This window comes from Leucoraja erinacea, chromosome 17 (assembly GCF_028641065.1).
Source record: "Leucoraja erinacea ecotype New England chromosome 17, Leri_hhj_1, whole genome shotgun sequence".
NCBI lineage: Eukaryota > Metazoa > Chordata > Chondrichthyes > Rajiformes > Rajidae > Leucoraja > Leucoraja erinaceus.
The window spans coordinates 12,374,995-12,396,115 of record NC_073393.1 but is presented as its reverse complement, the minus strand read 5'-3'; the positions used below and the strand labels follow the sequence as shown (position 1 = coordinate 12,396,115).

General features: G+C 43.3%; 1 protein-coding gene across 1 annotated transcript in view; it reads left to right on the top strand.

The window, feature by feature from the left end:
- LOC129705127 (protein NLRC5-like) overlaps window positions 1–21,121 on the top strand; it is a 90,666-nt gene that overhangs the window by 19,952 nt on the left and 49,593 nt on the right. The window contains exons 10-20 of the mRNA XM_055648556.1: window positions 1,072–1,155; window positions 2,096–2,179; window positions 8,419–8,508; window positions 10,397–10,444; window positions 11,564–11,620; window positions 12,314–12,397; window positions 13,327–13,410; window positions 16,543–16,632; window positions 18,331–18,375; window positions 20,118–20,168; window positions 20,398–20,481. Of these exons, the coding sequence (XP_055504531.1) occupies window positions 1,072–1,155; window positions 2,096–2,179; window positions 8,419–8,508; window positions 10,397–10,444; window positions 11,564–11,620; window positions 12,314–12,397; window positions 13,327–13,410; window positions 16,543–16,632; window positions 18,331–18,375; window positions 20,118–20,168; window positions 20,398–20,481 (801 nt within the window). The remainder of the gene's footprint in view (window positions 1–1,071; window positions 1,156–2,095; window positions 2,180–8,418; window positions 8,509–10,396; window positions 10,445–11,563; window positions 11,621–12,313; window positions 12,398–13,326; window positions 13,411–16,542; window positions 16,633–18,330; window positions 18,376–20,117; window positions 20,169–20,397; window positions 20,482–21,121) is intronic.

Here is a 21,121-nt window from a genome sequence, read left to right as displayed (position 1 = left end):
TGTTACATGCTGTCAGCCAAGGCAATTATATTTGAGTCTGAGGAAGAGTCTCGACCCAAAATGTCACCCATTCCTTCTCTTCACAGATGCTGCCTGTCCCGCTGAGTTACTCCAGCTTTTGTGTCTTATCTTTGGTTAAATCAGCATCTGCATAATACACAATTATATTTCACTCCCCTGATGTCAACCGTGCAGAAAGGAGGATTATTAGTTTAAGGAATAACATTTATTTTTTAGGATTGATGATTCCCTATGCAATATTTGATTGCTGTCCAAAATCAAATTGAGTTAGAGGAATTTTGCATCGATAATAGTGCTACTTTGATGCACAGAAGTCGTGCGATAAGCCACACAACAAGTGAAATCAAATGAGAAGGATGAGGGGGGTTTCATTGGTCCTGGTTCTGGTTGAATACTGCGCAAACACTTCATCAGTGGTTATCTCACACAGGTCGGAGAAACACAGCGAGTAGTGAAAGGCTAGGGTAGAATGGATGTGGAGAGGATGTTTCCACTAATGGGAAAGTCTCGGACCAAAGGCCATGGCCTCAGAATAAAAGGACATACCTTTAGAAAGGAGATGAGGAGGAATTTCTTTAGTTAGAGGGTGATAAATCTATGAAATTCTTTGTCACAGACTGCTGTGGAGTCCAAGTCATTGGGTACTTTTTAGGTGCAGATTGACAGAATCTTGATTAGTAAGGGTGTCTGGGGTTATGGGGAGAAGGCAGGAGAATGGGGTTGAGAGGGAAAGATAGATCAGCAATGATTGACTGGAGGAGTAGACTTAATGGGCCGAATGGCCTACTCCTCCACCTATTGTCTATTGTCTATAACTTATGTACTTATGAGAATAAGCAATACAGAGACAGCTTACAAAGATTAGAAGAAGCAATACAAAGCCAACCTTCCCAAGCCTGAACAATTACTATCTGTATCATTTAGCCTGGTCTGTTTCAGGCCCTTAGGTATTGCTTCCAAGTGTAAGGACCTATGTGTGAGTTGTTTGAGATACACTGGGCTCTCTGTGCACAAACATTCAATTAATCTCTTCATGATCTCCCTTTGCAGTCTGACCAGCTGTTGCTTTCAACCAAAGCATTTGGAGGAATTGATCTGCACACTTGAGAATTGCAGTGATCTATCAGAATTAGAGTAAGTAATAGCAAAATAAAAATGTCCTACTGTGCTCTTAAAGCATTTTGCTCTTCTTTTGGTGAGCAACTTTACTTTTGATTTTGTATTTATTCATGGTGAGAAGTCACAACATAACATCACGTATTTAGTTATTTCATGATAACAATAAATGCCTCGTCTCGGAAACGTAACCATCTCCACGATTGTACATTTCCAATTGTTGCGTGAACATTGTAATGGTGGGAAATTCTGATATGGGGATGATTTCATATTCTATTTTATAGATTTTTCTGCACAGACCTGCCACCATATCATCCATATCCACATTTATTTAACCAGGGACAAAAGGTCTATCTTCCTGGTCCCAGCTTTGCAAGCTGTCAAGATTTTTGACGCAGGTGTCTCTGATTATACCTTCCTTGGACTGCCAATGGCTCCATGGCAGAATGGTTACCAATCTGGCCATTCTCCCGACTGAGTCACAACTGTACTCATCCAGGCAGTCTCACTCCCGACTGAGGGTGCGTCACATCAAGTAAAGAAAGAGTAAAGCTTTGGGCTTCGACAACAGTGCACACAGTTTGCTTACAGAGAACCACGTGAGATTTGTGTCTCTGCAACAACTAACGCATTTGGATTAATCGGTTGCTGGGTGCCAAGTTACAGTCACTGATGCTTGCTTGTGAATTGGCTGAGATCAATGGTGGGATATGATGAAGAATGATTTTGCATAATTGAAGAAAAATATTTCAATATGATATTATATTTCAATTAAAAAATATTGGCAATCTGAGGTGATGGATTTAAGGAGGTGGGCCATTGCAGAAATGTGGTGTAAGGTTGACGAGGATAGGCTAATAATTTCAAGCTGTGTGTGTGTGTGTGTGTTGAGGAGTCGCCTTTTCTGTGCCCTGCATATCAATGAACCTGTACCTACACAACTCATTTATCTTTGCAGCTTATCTGATAACTCACTTGGAGACAGAGGGTTCAGCAAGTTAGTTGAGTTGCTACCAAAGCTGCATGTTGGAAGACTCATCAAGTAAGTAGTTGTGGAAATCTAATTGAGACACTGTCAGATACATTAGAAAATGGTACTTTATTCCTTGACGTTAAATTCCGCTTTCAGTGAATGTGCTTGATAGAATAAGTGGATTGAAATGCAGATTATAAATTAGGTTTAATGTCCTGAAATTTCGCTAGTACACCTGCAAAGGCTGATCTGAGGCTCACCAATTTGTACTGCCATATCAAAAATGTTTTAATGCTACTTCATAGGCACGATTGTGAGATCCTTCCCTGTCCCAATGTGGATATGGAGCAGGAAATTGATTAGTACGGGTTTTGGGGGTTACGGGGAAAAGACAGGAGAATGAGGTTGAGAGGGAGAGATAGATCAGCCATGATTGAATTAAATCTTGCTATATTTAAGAGGGAGTTAGATGTGGCCCTTGTGGCTAAATGGATCCGGGGGTATGGAGAGAAGGCAGGTATGGGATACTGAGTTGGATGATCAGCCATGATCATATTGAATGGCGGTGCAGGCTCGAAGGGCCGAATGGCCTACTCCTGCACCTAATTTCTATGTTTCTATCCTTCCCTGTCCCAATGTGGATATGGAGCAGGAAATTGATTAGTACGGGTTTTGGGGGTTACGGGGAAAAGACAGGAGAATGAGGTTGAGAGGGAGAGATAGATCAGCCATGATTGAATGGTGGAGTAGACTTGATGGGCCAAATGGCCTAATACTGCTCCTATCTTATGAAATATCAAGAGACTTAATAAAATGTTGTGCAAGGCTTATACTTTGCTTTACTACTGAAACTGAAATAACATATTGTGATCAGAATCCCCACTGGCAACTCGACTACCATCTATCTCCACAGTGCTTTGTATCAGAGGCATTCACTCTGACTATTAATTCACAACACAATATTGTTGTAAACGGGCTTTAACAGGCATATCATCAAACAAATCCTCACATAGAAGGATATATCATGGGTGATAACCAAAGATTTGGTCGAGGCAATAAGGTTCAAGGAGTAGTTTAATGCAGGTAGAAAACTAGGTTAGTTCCTGGGATGAAGACCTCTGTCTTATAAGGAATAATTGGGCAGAATAGTGAGATTAAACGAGTACTTACCAGTGCGAAGTTTGATCTGTATTTTATGAGGAGTTACGATGAGGGATTACGTGAAGAACCCACCCAGTGCGCAGGTGCGGCATACTTCCAAGCAGCGGTGTGGAATCACAGGTAGACACAATATTTGAAGTAAAGATAGTAAAGATTAAAGAGACATCAGCTCGAGTTTGATCTATACAATGAGGGCGGGAGCGGAGGGCACGTAATCCCTCATCGTAACTCCTCATAAAATACAGATCAAACTTCGCACTGGTAAGTACTCGTTTAATCTCACTATTTTACTTCGGAGTCACGTGAGTGACTACGTGAAGACTTCAAAGGTCTGTGATTTCAAACCGTGTAACAGCTATATCACTCACTGCCGAAGTTATCGAGGGAGGAAGTGGTATCTAAAGACCAACGAATTTGTTAGTTTTTTGAAAACAAAAATGTTTATTTAAACAATAACAAAATAGCTCCCCTGGGCTTAAATTATAAGTTTGCAGATTCTAAAATTTTGTCCGCAAACAAGTCTTTCTCCATCAGCGGTTTGTGGTAGAATTTCCGGAACGTTGATTCCCTTGACCATCCTGCTGTACTTAGGATGTGGTCTATGGGAACATCCATCCGTTCCGCCGCTGACGTAGATGCTGCCCTGATGGAATGGGATTTAAAGACATCAGTGTTAATCCCCGCGGCTTTCAGGACCTGTTTCAACCACCTAGATATAGTCTGGCTGGTTACCCGTCCAAAAGGCTTCTTGTGGCTGACCCATAAGGCTTTTTCACTCCCTCTAAGCGTATGGGTTGTGTCTACGTAGTTGTATAAATGGGTCACTACACACAGCCTAGGTTCTGGAGGATAGGCCCGGAAGATTAACGGCGAGTTGGGCATACCTGGCCTGCTTTGTTTCACCAACCCCGGCATAGTGAATGTGATGCAGTCTGGGGTGGTTACCATGTTGTCCAGTCTTAGTTGATGAAGCGACTGGACCCTTTGTGCAGAGACGAGCGCCATAAGCATGAGGGTCTTGAGTGTGGATTGCTCTAGACTAAGGGATCCCACCGGAGGCCAACCTCTAAGGTGTGATAAGACTACACTTATGTCCCATACATGGGTATACCTGGGTGTAGGGGGTTTATTATTGTAAATCCCTTTGAGGAGTTTTATGACTAGCGGGTGGGACCCGATGCTATGGTGTCCTGTGGGCATGAGATAGGCAGACAGGGCGCTTCGTGCTGCATTGACGGCACTGTAGCTCATCTTTTGGTCATGGTGTAAGTGGGCCAGGAATTCCAACACGTCCGTGATCGAGGCTATCTTGTATGATGTCCCTGCATCCAAGCAGTACTGCTCCCATTTCTTGATATATGTCAAGTACTGTTTCTTGGTTGAGTCTCGCAGGGACGCCGACATGGTGGTGATTGTTCGTTCTGATAACCCCAATCCCTGGTAAGGCCTGGTTAGAACCTACAAACCAGGAGTTTCAAATTTTGATGGCATGGATGACTTATGCCGGATACCGGGTGAGTCAATAATTGTGGGTGACTGTGAAGAACCATAGGTGACTCTACCACCATGTCGTGGAAAACTGGGAACCATGGTTGGGTAGGCCAGTCGGGTACGACCAAAATACCTGAAGCTGAGTCTGCCTGTATTTTCTGGAGTACCCGGCTGATGAGGCAGAAGGGAGGGAAAGCATAGAAGAAGAAATTTCCCCAATCCAGCGTGAAGGCATCTACCGCTGCTGCCTCTGGGTCTGGTTCCCAAGCCACATACATGGGTAACTGGTGATTCAATCTAGACGCAAACAAATCTATATCTGGCGTACCATATTGCTTAACAATTTTTGCAAATATTTTTGGGTCTAACATCCATTCGATGTTATCATTGAATTTCCGTGACCTGGTGTCCGCCACTGTGTTTAGCTTACCTGGTAAATAGGCAGCTGATAACCAAATATGTCTCTCGACACACCATTGCCAGATTATAGTAGCCAATTTGTCGCATGATACTGATTTTATGCCACCCATGTGCTTGATGTAAGCCACCACCGTTGTATTGTCAATCATTAACCTGACATGCACGTGCCGCATATTGGATGCATATGCTTTTAGCCCATAAAAGGCGGCCAGCATCTCCAAATAATTTATGCCCAGTGAGTGTAGTAGCGATGTCTCTGAATTAGTCCATCTGCCACCTGTGCTGGATATAGAGTTAGTAGCTCCCCAGCCTAAAGCACTGGCATCCGTCGTAATGACTATGTTAGGATTAGTGACGGCAATAGGACTGTAACTGTGCCAAATGTTATCTACCCACCACTGAAGTTCTGATATGGCCTCAGCGGGTAAATCCATGGTTCGATCATAATGCCCCCTACTTTGACGTAGTGCATATGTCCTTGCTCTCTGTAAATTTTGATAATGCAAGGGACCATATTGTGCAGCTGGAAATGCTGCTACTATACTCCCAATGACTCTGGCACCATGCCGGATCCTTGGTTGTGTTTCTGTGATTAGATTATTGCATGCTTGCGCTAATGCAGCCTTTTTATCCCTTGGCAGAGTGACAGTCATATGGATAGAATCGATGGTGAAGCCTAGATAGTCCATGTTAGTTGTTGGCTCCAATATTGATTTATCTGGGTGTAGAACAAATCCCAATGTTTCAAGGAGCTGTTTAGTAGCTGAAACTGCTGCGACAGCTAGTTCCCTGGTTCTCCCCATTATGAGAACATCGTCCAAATAAGCCATGACTAAGTGTTTTTGTTCTCTCAATTTTTTCATGGCTACTTTAAGGATTTTGGTGAATAATCTGGGAGCTGTCGTTAAACCATTGGGTAGTGCTCTATACTCCCATAGTTGCCCCATCCAGATAAATTTCAGATATCTAAAATGATCCTTATGAATGGGTACTAAATAGTAAGCATCTTTAATGTCTATGCTTGCCATGAAGTATCCCTTGGAGATCAGTTGTCTGGCAGTGACAAATGTCTCCATTTTGAAATGTTGATACTCAACAGATTGATTTAGTGATGTCAAGTCAATGATGATGCGACATCCACCATCTTTTTTGGTTCTGATAAATATATTTGATACAAATTCCAATGGCTCATGTCTGGTCCTTTCAATGATTCCTTTGGACACGAGCCTTTCTAATTCAGCTTGTCCTTCCTCCTTTTCTAATTCTGTGGGAAGGAATACCCTTTGGGGTATATGCTGAACCGGCGGTTTTATGCCTGATTTGAATTCAATTTTGTATCCACTAATACTGTTGAGTATAAATTTGTTGTTAGTGATAGAGCACCAAACATGTTTAAAGAAACGTAAACGCCCTCCTGTTAGAACAACACCCTTTGTCTGTGTATGTTGACAGGAACCAGACCCACCTACCTCCATGTTCATCTCTGGGAGCGTCTCCGTTGGTGGGTTTGGCTCGAGGGCGTCCTTGTTGGTGCTGTGGTGGGGCGGCGTATCTTCCCACGGCTCCGCTCTGGGCCCCGCTCTAAAAAAGAGCTCTGGGGGTAGTGGGAAGCGGTCACCAGGCTTTCACCAGTCCGGTATCTGCTGGTGGATGCCGAGGGGTGCTGCCAACTGGGTGTCTTCGCCCTGCTCGGCCCTGGTCCTGCCCTCATGAGGCCTACAGGTTTGGCAGCCTCTTCAAGTTCCTTGAGCCTTTTTCCCAAGTCAGCCCCAAATAGCAGCGCCTCCTTCTCTGGCGCCGGAGCTTTGCAAAGCCCCGCATATTTGGGGTTGAGGGCAGGCCTGATGTTTTCCCGCCTCAAGTTGTTCATTTCAAAATGGGTATTACACATCAGGGCTAGGACGTCTTGTTGAGGTGTGGTGAGGTCCGTGTTCTCCGTGGACCGAGCAAAGGCGGTGATGGCTGCGGTATGGAGCTTCAGGATGCGTTGCATCTTCAGCTCTTGTGTCCTGATATGTTGGCCTAGCTGGCTCCATATCTGGCCGTTGACGGTCTTCACTCGCAGCGCTTCGCAGTTCTCGGGCGCCGTGTAGGTTTCGAGGGCCTCCTGAAGGACTTTCTCTTGTAGTGGCTTATTGGAAAGCCGGTTTATGCTAGCCGCCATTTTTGGGTCTAGCATCCTTCCGGTCCTCGGGGGCGCCGCATATCTGCTAACCACACCCAGCAGCTCTTCTTCCTCCTGCTCCCCTGGCATGCTTGTGCAGTCGTCCACCTGCCCTTGCGATAGGCCAGCCCAGTCCTGGCCTCCCTTGCTGACCTCAAACAAGGAGGGAGCAGAGGGGTGAGGTGACGGTTTGGAGGAGGCCACAGCCCGTCCTCCCTGGTGATGCCTTGCCTGCATCTCCTGCTCGAGCATCTGCTCGAGGAGCTGCCTCATGCAGCTTAAGCGGCTGTCTCCCCGTTTAGCCGGTGGAGAGCGTTCCCGTTCCTCCAACGAGTCGGAGACCACCGGCCGGTCCGTTTTACGGGTGGATTTCCTCCCTGTGCGAGGCGTCGAGGTCGGCGGCACAGGGAGCGGCTCGGGGTCGGGTGTGCGGGAGCGTTCAAATAACTCCTCCGCCGCCAATGGCTGCCGCCCAGATGTCGACCCTTCCTCGGGGGGAGTTGGGCAGGCAGTCCGTTTCGTTGGTCGCTTGCGGGTAGCCATGCTAGCGACTTCTCTGCAATACAAAAGACTCACTTACCTGAGGTCTTGTCTTTATCCTGCAGCTGGAGAGCCTGGCTCCAGCTGCCGCCGCTGTTGCGCTGCTGGCGTAATGCCGCGCCTGCGCACTGGGTGGGTTCTTCACGTAGTCACTCACGTGACTCCGAAGTAAAATTGGCCTATACCTACGGGAATTTAGAAGAGTAAGAGGAGATATATTAATACTTATTCATCTCTAGGAGATCCACAGGGTTAATATTGAGGAGGGCGTTTCTCTCTTCAGGGAATCCAGACTGATGGGGCATAACTACTGAATAATTAACATCACCCATTTAAAAGATTTTGAGTGATGGGAATAATCTGCTCAGTAGCCAAGTTATCAAGTAGGAACATTATGAGGAAGGGGCCAGAAAGTGGAATTGAGGCAAATTCACATCCACCATGATGCAACTACCTATTCCCTGACGAGAGTTCAGCACATCCATCATCAGTGTGATTCTAAGACTAAAATAAGTTTTTCTCCTCACTGCAGTGTCAGCAATAACTTCATCACAATGACTAGCGTCTTTTGCTTGACTAAATGCATGAACAAGATCAGGAACCTAACAGAGGTGGCAATAAGGTAAGCTGAAATTAAAATACAGATACCTGTATTGTAATTTCCACTTCAAGCAAAGAACTTGATGTTCCAGTTGCGTGGTTTGTTTCTGTTAGGATGTTTATCCCATAGCAAAATTGTTTGAAGTGAAATTTCTGTTTGAGAATTACATGTCTTTGAGAAAAATCTCCAAAACATTTCACAAGAAAATACTGAGGGGAAAGGTCGTTTGTCCCATTTCCTGCATTCGGAGAAACTTTATCGCAAACATTTAACTCCTCAGGAAGATCTTGGATTTCCTTCATGTGATGCTTCCCAGACCTCAGCTTGTGATACCTTTTTTTGTTTCACACCTTATATCTGTGTTTAACTTCTTAATTCAATTCTCCAGTTTATAATCTAGAGCTAACCACTAAGTAAAGAGTCATAACTAGTTTACGAAACAGTTCAGTTCCCTTTTCTTCCACATTCAAAAACCCTTGTCCATTTATGTCCATTGTTTGATTTTTGGAATGACCCTTCCAGAATGTCCTCTGTCTCTCTCTGCAGTCTCTCTACATTATTCTCTGATATGACGCTGCCTTATACTTAATGCAGAAGGAGGTTGTTTGTCCCATTGGGTGCTCACCTGGAGAAACAATTCATTAATCCTACCCTGCTTCTCCTTTTGTCCCTGTTATTCTCTCTCACACATGGCCATCGATTCCTCTTTGATTCCTTTGCCACAGCAAGAATAAGTGCTAATTTACAGCAGGCAGTTACCCTAGCAACATGCCTTTGGGATCTGGGGGGGGGGGGGAGGGGTAGGTTGGGGGGGGGGGGGGGGGGGGGGCTGAACTACCCACGCAGTTACAGGGAGAATCTGCAAACTCCACACAAAGCACATCCAAAGTCAGAATCAAACCAGAGTCACCGAGCTAGAGAGGCAGCAGCACCAACAGTTGCTCCAGCATTACACCTCATTCAGAGCTTGATGGGGAACCAAAATTATATGGAGAATATATTGTCTCAATTGATATATTTTTAAAAACTCTTCTGAATCACCGAAATTGGAATTAAGTGCTCCATTAGTGTTAGACCACGAAATGATTTAGGGATGCGGGTGGGATGATGCAGATGAGTTCTGTGAGGGGTGAGAAGGAGATAGGTGGTCAGGTTGTTAGCTGCTGTAATTCTGCAGACAATTGCTGGACGTCCTGTGTATGGTAAACCAGCTGCTTAGGAATCAGGCCCAAACACATTCCCAGATCTTGCAATGTTCCAAATATTGAAAAATTTGTTACACGTTGGGAGTGGCCCCACCTACCATCTGTGTACTGTAAATAGCAGCTGTTTAGCATGTTCCACACTGCCTATATTGTGGCAACAGATCAAAGGAGGGAACATAAGGCAGTTGGAAGGCAGGATCAACCTGTTATGTCTACACAATGTCATACCGTGTAGTTTATACGCACGGGTGAATTAGTAAAGTTCAATCATTGTTTTGCACTAGAAGGGCAACAGCCTGCTGTTTCATAGTACAGATGGGCTGCTTAATGCCTCTGAACAGCGGGGTGTCACTGGGGAACTAAAGGCGGTGACATTTTAAACCCGGTTGTGCCCAAACACCACCCACACATTGGGTTCACTATTTTTTATTTGCTCTCAGGATGTGAGCATCACCAGCTAGGCCAGTATTTGTTGTGCGTTCCTAGTTCCTCTTGAGAGGCAGAGGCGAGTTGCCTTGGACCGCTGGAGGTCAGGGGGTAAAGGTCATGCCACAGCACCAATAGGCAAAGAGTTGGCATTTTAGATTCATATTTCCAAATGGGAATGGTGTACAACTTGAAAGAGCAAACGTTGGAGTAATACACTCTATAACAGCTTTGTGGCTTGATGTTTAATTAACGTCACCTTTTCATTTCCATTTTAGTTTGGGGAAGCGTGGAAAAGGATTCATCAAGTTCCATGGGGATCACAGGTACTTATGCCATTTTTGATATTGACAATGTTTTCAAAGGCGTATTCCCTTCACATTCTTAGTGTTTCTCACACCTTGTATCAATACGTTACTGAGCGCAGAAAAAGTGCGAGAATCTTGCATTCTGCCGTCAACTTGCAATCAACCTTTTATAATTAACAATATGACCTTTCTGGCGAAGATTGCAAAAGGGACATAAGGAAGTCTCCATTTGGTGTGGAATTCAATTCTTGTGTGAAAACGTGACGGGGAACAATTGGCCAGATGGGTCATCGAGCGTATTAACAAAGAAAAGTATTTTCATCAAAAGTGGAAATGCAAAAGATCATATGAGATCTTGATGAATGTGGGGTTTATCTGTCTTGCAATGTAAGCCAAGGTATTTTAAAGACTGAGGAAGATATTTGAAAACCAGCGAGAAAAACAGATGGAAAAGGAGCCAAATAGGACGAAGAAGAAGATAAAGAAAGAGGGAGTGAGAAGGATGTCAGCAATCTCTGTCTCGCAAGACAAAGACCACCCTTGGCATTTTGCAAAGATGTATTGTGCTTATTAGGGGAGACTAGGGCACCTTGCTCTAAAATAACTAAGTCCGAGAGCTAACATGAATTTGGGTTCTAAGATTATGAAAGGGTTTGGAAAGGGTAGATACTTTCACAGATGGGAATCCAAAACTAGAATACACAAAGCAACAATCATCACTTGTGAGGCTATTCTGGAATACAAGGGAGGAAGAATCCTCACTGAATGTGAAATGTAAATAAAAACTCATCGTCATGGGTGTCACTGTGACCTCAAGGAAAACTAGATAACTGTAATGAACAAAATGTTTTGCTGATAGGATTAGATGACATTTGGGTGAGACGCAAAACATAAACTCTGAGAAGATGGATGCTATGGGATGTTTCTGTGCTGTGTTGTCCATCGTCACGACTGCTAAATTTGCTTTATAGTATCAGTGGTGTGTTTTGTTTGTTTCTGCAATCTAGTTACTTCAGAGTAGAGCCTTATTAAACGTTTCCCACCCGTCACCCAAATGTCACCATGTCTGCTGTTATTCCACTATTCAATGTGAAAATGAACACAGCATTGTCAAATCATTTCTTTCAACTACTTTAGATTTCAAAAGGAAAGGAAAGATGGAAAACAAGGCTTATGTCTTCCGAAGAAAATAAGGTAAGAATCTACCACAGGATCTTTTAATGATATTTAAAAGATTTGGGGGAATTACTTATTTAAGTAGAGCTTATAAGAGGTTCATATCAATGCCCATTAAGTCTACTCTGCCATTCTATCATGACTGATATATCTTTCCCTCTGGTCCTGGACTCTCCCACTAATGGGAACATCCTCTCCACATCCACTCTATCCAGGCCATTCACTATTCGGTAAGTTTCAAGAGGGCTCCCCTCACCGTTCTCAATTCCAGCATCAGAACATAAAGAGAAAGAAGCAGGAGAAGGCCATTTAGCCCTTCAGCTTTCTCCAGCATTCAATAAAATCACAACCTGTCTTTAGTTACAATGACATTTTCCCTGGTCAAACCTCATATCCCTCATTATCCAAAAGACTGTCAATCTCTGTCCAGTATATAGCTGAGCCTCTCCAGCTGTCTTTGGTGGTAAATTATAAAGATTCACTGCCCTCTGGATGAAGGTACTTCATGTCTGCCTTGAATGACTGGCCCCTTATCTTGAGAATTTGAACCTGCATCTAATATCCCTGCCAGGATCTGGACTGTCAAGGCATGTAAGAATTTCATTAATCTGTGAGATCAACTATCATTCATCTGAGCTCTGGATTTTAAAGGCTTCTGGAATTGGAGTCTTCTGCCACTCCTCAAGCTTCATTTTGTACTTTGTATTGCAGCCTCGAAGAGTGTGAAATAGATGGTGAGACCATGAGGCAGCTCTGCTTGATCCTTAAAACATGTTCTGCACTTACAGAGCTTGAGTAAGTACAAATGTTTAAGAAAGAACTGCAGATGCTGGGAAAATCAAAGGCAGATAAAAATGCTGGAGAAACTCAGCGGGTGAGGCAGCATATGCATCACCTATTCCTTCGCTCCATAGATGCTGCCTCACCCGCTGAGTTTCTCCAGCATTTTTGTCCACCTTTGAGTAAGTACAACATAGTGATAGAAAACGGGCTAGAGGAAGTTTGTGGTAACTTTTATGTAGTTGTGTGTCTTGTTGCTTTTCGTTTTGTATAGCTGTATGGTAAAGTGAATATCACTGTAGCTTAATTGGTACATGTGACAATAAACTGGCCTTGAAACCCTGATGTGCATAAAGGACCCAAAGGTCAGATTTGATGCTTTGTAATCAGCTTGGCATCAGAAGTTGGAAGGGGCTGCATCCGTTGTGTATTTTATTGAGGGAAAGCAGTTGAGTAATTGAGTTGCAACAGTGTCCAGTTAATGAAAAGACATGTCCGAAGGTGAACGGAAATCTGTGTGTGAAATGCATAGTTATCACCAGATTGGTTCGGGTACATGTACTTAGTAACATTGGCAAAATTGTGGACATGGAGGGGGGAGGGGTCCGCTCATCTGTTTGTCAGGATGTGCTGCAATTTTGAAATCTGTTTTGAATTTGGAAACTTTCCTTTAGAGTTGATAGGATGGGGCAAAGTGCACTTGGATGAGGTACCTGAAGGCTGCACTACACCCTGTTGGAGGAATTCAATCGGCCAGGCAGCATCTGTGGATGCAATGGACCAACTTCGGAAGAAAGGTCGCGACCCAAAGCGTCCGATCCCTTCCCAGATGCTGCCTAACTCATTGAGTTCCTCCAGTGCTTTGCTCAAGATTCCAGCATCTACAGGCTCTTGTGTCTCCAAATATTTTCCATAGTTTGATTTGCAACATTTATTTCTTGCAGCTTATCAAATAACGCACTGAGTAATGAGGCCATTGCTGAGCTGCTCCATCACCTACCAGATCTGCAAGACTTGGAGACTTTGAAGTAAGTCATCCAATACATCTGAAATGGGATTAATTGTTGCCATGCAGTGAGATTACATTGCAAAGACATCCAAAGAATAGTGTGCTTCTTGCATTTTATGAAAACAGTGACTGATTTTGAGAAAATCCAGCTTCACTGGAATGCTATAAGACAACCACTTTATTGCAGATGGACTGGTTGGAGAGTCCTTTTGATGCTAGGCCAGGCTAGATTATTTTCACTGAGTTTAAATGTGATATGCATTGGGAATTGTTGACACTATTAGCTCTATAGCATATCAACTAACGTGTCATCGAATAAAATATTCTAAACCAAGGCTTAGTACAACTTAATCTGTTTTAACACTCGAGTTACTTAAGCAAGCACGTAAACCATTGACTTAGTGTCATAAAGACTTACAGCGTGGAAACAGGCCCTTCGGCCCAACTTGCCCACACCAACCAACATGTCCCATCAACACTAGTCCCACCTACCTGCATTTGGCCCATATCCCTCTAAACCTGTCCTATTCGTGTACCTGTCTCAATGTTTCTTAAACATTGCGATAGTAGTAATTATCAGATAACTTCTCATTTGGTTTATTATTCCAGCTTATCATTTCTTACCCTAAATCGCAAGACTCGTGACTTGGAATAAGATATTACCTGTATGAATAAACTGTCCAGTTTCACTCTATCGGTAGGGGGTAGTCTTCTCTGAGCTTCAATCATGTACCTCCTTGCAATGGTTGTTCCCAGGTTTTCACCGCCAGTGTTTCAGACTGCTGTACTTTTATACGATTTTTTTTTCCTTCAATCTTCTAAAGGAAGCTTTTCTTCTGACACAAGGCTCCCATGACTTTGATGTCAACCATTTCAAGTTGGCCCTTATCCAAGGGCCGTATAAACAAAACACATCTTCATTTTGGTCTCCAAATCTGAGGAAGGACATTATTGCCATAGAGGGAGTGCAGAGACGGTTCACCAGACTGATTCCTGGGATGTCAGGACTGTCTTATGAAGAAAGACTGGATAGACTTGGTTTATACTCTCTAGAATTTAGAAGATTGAGAGGGGATCTTATAGAAACTTACAAAATTCTTAAGGGGTTGGACAGGCTAGATGCAGGAAGATTGTTCCCGATGTTAGGGAAGTCCAGGACAAGGGGTCACAGCTTAAGGATAAGGGGGAAATCCTTTAAAACCGAGATGAGAAGAACTTTTTTCACACAGAGAGTGGTGAATCTCTGGAACTCTCTGCCACAGAGGGTAGTTGAGGCCAGTTCATTGGCTATATTTAAGAGGGAGTTAGATGTGGCCCTTGTGGCTAAGGGGATCAGGGGGTATGGAGAGAAGGCAGGTACGGGATACTGAGTTGGATGATCAGCCATGATCACATTGAATGGCGGTGCAGGCTCGAAGGGCCGAATGGCCTACTCCTGCACCTAATTTCTATGTTTCTATGTTTCTATTTCTTATCAGGCTATAGAGCTCTTAGTTGTGTTGCCTGTTCATCTTTTCCTTCTCATCATATAATCCGTTTGCAAAGTGGCTATTCCCAGACACCGTCTGAAGGCCACACTACATAGCCATGGAAAGTTATCTTCAGCAATGCTCTCACCAGGCGTCAATCACATGACTGTTTTCACTGTGCTTCTTTCGGTTCATGGTCCCAGCACTTCTCTCTGTCTCTCTCCAGCTAGCAGCAACCTCCCAAAACCTGTCGGGATACGTGACACCAAGTCTCCGGCTACGGAAGGGAACAATTACAATCTTGTTTGCAGTAGCCTAACAGACCCATGAATGCGATAACTCAACAATAAACGTACAATGATCAATAATATAATAAGTTCAGTAATACGGAGAAGCCAGATTACAAACAGTGCAATCCAAATATGAAGTGCAATCAAGAACAAAGTTCTTTGTGGATCGTTGCTGAGGTTGGATTGTGGTTAGGCTTGTGTAATGTGGTTCAAGAGCCTGATGGGTGAGCGGTTGAAGCTGTTCTTGAACCTGCAGCTCATGGTTCACGGGCTCCTGTATCTTCTTCCTGATGGTAGTAGCGAGATGAGTGTGAGCCCAGGGTGGTGCGGTCTTTGATGATACCAGCTGCCTCCTCCTGTAGATCCCTCAATGGTGGTCAATATCCATGATGCATCAGTGTCATTTGAGCTACTTACTATAGTTCAAGCCTATAGGAAGTAATGGGATGTAAGCCCTGCCACAACTGCCACAGTTCTCTCCGATTCACCATTTTAGACCAAAAGTGTTTCTTCTCTTTTTTTTTTTAAATTTTATTTTTATTAGGAGTACGGTAAATTACAATACTACACAACACATATATCTTAATACATTTTTTGTACCGCTTCATTTTTTTTCCCTTCTCTTTCTTAATGACCTCGCCAAGACTTCTTATAATTGCCAGATATAGCCGGATTTGAATGACTTGGTTCATCCAAGACCAAATAGCAGGAGATTACTTGCATATGGATCTAAAAATGCAGCAAAGCTTCCAGTTAAGGATTGCAGAATTTGCTCTATTGTGGGGTATCAGTTTGTGTAACGTGTCAGAGATGCTCTCATTCAGTGCTTTTTCTGCAGAGAACAAGGTGGCGGTTTTCACAAACATGGGTGCCACGTAGCCGGAAAACAAAATAATGACGTTTGACTTTTTGGAGTTGCCAGTACTAGGTCTGGGCAAGGTGCCAGAGTACTTGTGGTATCTAGCCAGAGTATGTAAGCACAATATAGTTGCAGTGTAGCTGCATGCAGGGTAGTTGCTGCTGCTGGCAGCGACGATGGCTGCCACGTGTACTGCTCCTTGCTGTTGCACCAAGGCAAATTCCATGTATGTGAATACTTGGCCAATAAACTATTTCATTCATTCATGCATCCATTCATTCATGCATTCATTCATGCATCATACATTCATTCAATCATACATTCATTCAATCATACATTCATTCATTCATTATAATTGCCTGACAGGCAGCTTTATAGCTTGAAACGTTCGAGATTTCCGTGGTCAGATGAAGGTGGTGTGGTAATGTATACAAGGGCAGCTATTCTCTCGTGTAACCATGGTCACACTGGAAAGAGTCAAACTTCACTTTGTTTATTCCATTCCTTTTTTTTGTGCCTGTTCTTTACCTCAGTATCACGGATAACAGCATCCCATCAGACACTGTTCTTCTGCTGGCAGAGTCTCTGAACTTCTGTGAAAATGCTCAGGAAGTAGAAGTGAGGTGAGTGTACTGAAATAGAATGTATTGTTTAGAAAACAAAGAAATGTGCTTTGTCAGGGTGGTGGTACTACTAGTCTACAAAGTTTGAGGCCAAGCTAGTAGCAACACTATGGGATGTGGTAAATCTTAAAGGAAGTAGAAACAAGATGGGTTAATTGACACTTTGAAGTTGCATCTCCCTTAAATCACATGAGGTTAAGGTGTCTTGATCTCAGCGACAACTGCAAACAACTGAAATGTATCAGTCTCTCTTCTGGAGGTTTCAATTGACCTTAGATGGGGGAGAAAGTGCCAAATATCCACTGAAGAGCCCCACTGATGACCTATTCTCTGCGTCAGGGGAGCACCATCTCCTGGTCCTCTCAGCCACTGACAATTGTTTCAAAATTGACATCATCACATCCACATCGGTTTAGTGGAGATTCTGATCAAATATGCGGCAGGTGATTCACAAGGCCATTCTTACCAGAACCCCAAGCCCAACCCTCACTCCTGGTGCTCTCCATTGAAAGTAACAGTGGACAAACTTAAATTGATAGGCTGAAGTTTTAGGATGTTGGCGGAACGAAAGTCATTTTATTTGGAACAGAGGCAGAGGCAATTTATTAAAGTATTTGTTTAATTTCACGGTTAGACTCTTAGCAGCATGAGGCTCACCTCTCAGGGATGAAACAGTGAAACTTTGGGATAATAAATGGCCATAACTGGAGTTGTGTAGATATCCTGCAGTTTTGGAGGGATACACAGACTGAGCCATGAAAGGACTTGAAGGGAAGGATAAGAATTAAAAATTGAGACTTAGCTTAATTTGATATCAATGATTGAATGGTGAGCATGGCGTAATGGGTGAATGGAAAGTTGCACGATAGACACTGGATGCAGCCATTGCATGGCTTTTGATTGTTGGGGCATAGAATAAGGTAGGGTGGTGGTATGGGTAACCAGCAGTCAATTCCCAACACAGGGAAAGGTCTTATGTGTGACGAGCGTTCTGTATAAAGTATCTTAACCAGAGGACTGTAATTTTGCCAACATCTTATCAAGAGCAGTTAGAGTCAGGTGATAAACACTAACCTTGCCAGGCACACTCACATCACCAAAAGGAATACGTTTAGAGAAGGTTTTGACAATCATTCGCTTTCCATCACATTGATGAACTTGAGCCAGTGACAAGAACTGCTTTGGACACTGCCTTGTGATGTAAGTGCCTTTTGAAATGACCACAGTTTGATTGCCGATCTCTCATGATAACCAGCAGGAAACTGCTACAGACTCTGGACAAATCAGCTCAGAACTCCGAGAGCACTGTGAATTTTCAGGCATGGTGAAGGCCATAGCGGGTCTGTAGGAGTTCGTGGATGTCTTGTAGCGGCTCGTATGAGTAAAACGTAAACGTTTTTTTCATCGCGAGTATTTTTTTACTCGTGGACATTTTTCACAGTGTTGAACAAACGTCACGAGTTTACCGGATTTCCCGCGTACCTACCGTTACTCGTACAAGCCGCTGCGAGACATCCACGAACTCCTACAGACCCGCTACGGACATTCTCCGAGATCGAATCAGGGGAAACTCGGGAGAACTCTTGAATTACCTCATGCAGTGGGATTGGCCCTAAAGTTGATGACACGGCATCTCTGCTCCATTAATATAACAGGGAGTAAGAATGTCCTAACATGTTCACTTGGTTTCTGTTCTAGATCAAGTGGAAGAGCTTCAATAAACTTTGCAAAGAAAGGTGGCAGGTAAAGGTTTCAATATTTCTCTAAAGTTTACCCCTTGGCTTGTAAGATCCCATTCCATTTAGCCGTCTAAGCAAAGCTCCTTGTTCTGTGGCATTGAGGGTTTTCCAAGGCATCATTTCTTTGCAGGGTTAAGTACAGATCATTGTTATGCAGAAATCATGATGAAAGTAACAGTTCCCATTACCTCTTCCCCATTTTCAGTGATCTTTACATAGTACCGAGTATGAGGATGTACTATAAGTCCATTTGATATAGAAGGAGGCCATTCGGCCCAGAAGTTCTATTTTGGTTCACAGAGCAATACAATTTCCCACGTAATTTTCCCTCTAACCTATTCACACCCCAGCTCCATTATTTCTATCAGCCACTTACACTCGGAGCAATTTACAGTAGTCAAGTTATGCAGCAATGTATGTTTGGGATGTGGGAGGAAACGGGAGCAGCTGGGAAAACCCGTGGTCTCAGGCAGAAGGTGGAAACTCCACAAAGCTATCACCAGAGGCCATGATTGAACCCAGGACATGGGGGTTGTGAGGTTGGACCTCTACTATTTGTGGCACCGTGCTGCCAAATCTGTTAAGATACATAGAAACTGGGAAGTGGATATGGAATCAACCAACCATTCATCGCTCTTCTGCCATTCACCACGATAATGCCTGATCATCTATGTCAGTACCATATCTTCCTTTTGTCCTCACACCCCTTGATGCTTTTATGTCTCAAAACTGATTGCACTTGAGAATATTTAGCATCTAGACCTCTACTATAATAATAATAATAATAATAAATTTTATTTTTGGACGCCTTTCAAAAATCTCAAGGGCACCTTACAGAGATTAACAAGAATAATAAAACATATAATCGGAATAAAATAAATGATAAAGACATCACCAAAACACAAATTAAAAACAGAATTCAATCCAAAGACAAAAAATCAAAAACACAATGTGAAGAGAGAGCAGCGGCAGCTAAAGCACGCCAGCGTCCACTCTCCCTTCCGACAGCCATGTGCCAAGTGGTAGCAAATTCCATGGGCTTATCAACATCTGTGTGAAGTAATTTCTTCTCATCTCAGTACAAAATATCTTGCTCCATAGTCTGAGATGGTGATCCCTCGTTCTAGACTCCCCGATCAGGGGAAACATCCTCCCCATATCCAGTTTGCCTCGATCTATCAGGTGGTGTATCCCAAGTGATCCCTCTTTTATTATTCTTGGTTCCATCAAATACAAGCCCAGTCATTTTACAAGCCACTTTGTGCATGAACACTTCCCAATGTGACACCATTAGACATCAACTGCCTCTGCTTTCCCTAGCGAGTGGAAACCTTCACATTTATCCATGTTACACCGCATCTATCGCAATTGTATACCTTTGCTCAATTTATCCAAATTACCTCTTTGCATCCTCACAATCCATGAATTGCAACCATTTATTTCATAATTTTGTACGTTTATTGTTATCGGCAAACTGAAATATTACATTTTGTTCTATTATCCGAATCATTATATGAAAATGATATAATACAGACTTACTAACATGTGAATCACAAACAATCTGCTGGGTTTTTTTTTTTGCCCAGTTGGTGCTGTCTTTAAACAATAATGCTATCAGAGGAGATCCTGCCTCAAGTTATTTGTTGTCAGTGTTTTGTTGGGTGAAATTATGTTGTAGCAGTATTGGTATAATCCCTTTTTATGTGATCTTTGTTCTTGTTTTTGATGTTCCCCCTTTCTCAACAGGCTTGAAGGAAGCAGGAAGAAAGCAGGAGGTCCATGCTCAAGGATTCTCAGGTGATCGTTTGCCTCATGGAGGGATTCAATGATTTAATGACATGTTATTGTACAGAACTGTACAGTGAAATTATTTTTTCTTTGCATACAATCTGGTAAAATCATAACAGCAGACTTCACCCAGGCAGTACACAAAGTGTGCCCACGTTACTGGCACCGACAAAGTTTCAAAAGGCAGGAGTTTAAGTAATGTTGCTGGTAAATGAACATCTTGTCTTGTGTTTCAAAGCCTGAGGGAGTGCCATCTGCATAAAACGAGTATGGAGCAACTCTTCAAGACTCTTGAGCGCTGCAAGAACCTGGCAGAAGTAGAGTAAGTATATTATTGATCTGAGCAGATTATGTACTTAGAACCATTGCCTAACAGTGCGAATGCTGGAGTTTAGAAGAATGAGGGGGGACCTCAAACACAATATAGTGAAAGGCTTGGATTGAGTGAATGTGGAGAGGATATTTCCACTAGTGGGAGAGTCTAGGACTAGAGGTCAGAATTAAAGGGCATTCTTTTAGGAAGGAGATGAGGAGAAATCTATTGTCAGAGGGTGGTGAATCTGTGGAATTATTTGCCGCAGAAGGCTTTTTTAATTTTTAAAGCAGAGATAGATAGATTCTTGATTAGTACAGGTGTCAAGAGGTTATGGGGAGAAGGCAGGAGAATGGGATTAGGAAAGATAGATTTGCCATGATTGAATGACGGAGTAAATTTGATGGGCCGAATGGCCTAATTCTACTCCTATTCCTTATGACCTAATCCATGGTTCAATCCTGAGCTATGGTGCTGTTTGTGTGGAGTTTGCATGCTCCCCCTGTGACCTCGTGTGTTTCCCCTGGGTGCTCCGGTTTTCTCTCCTATCCCAGAGATGTGTGGTTCCGTAAGTTATTGCCCTTGGGTTTCTTGACAAATGGTGGAATATTGGTCGTGGGTGGGGTTAAATAAATGGGAATGTGGGGCG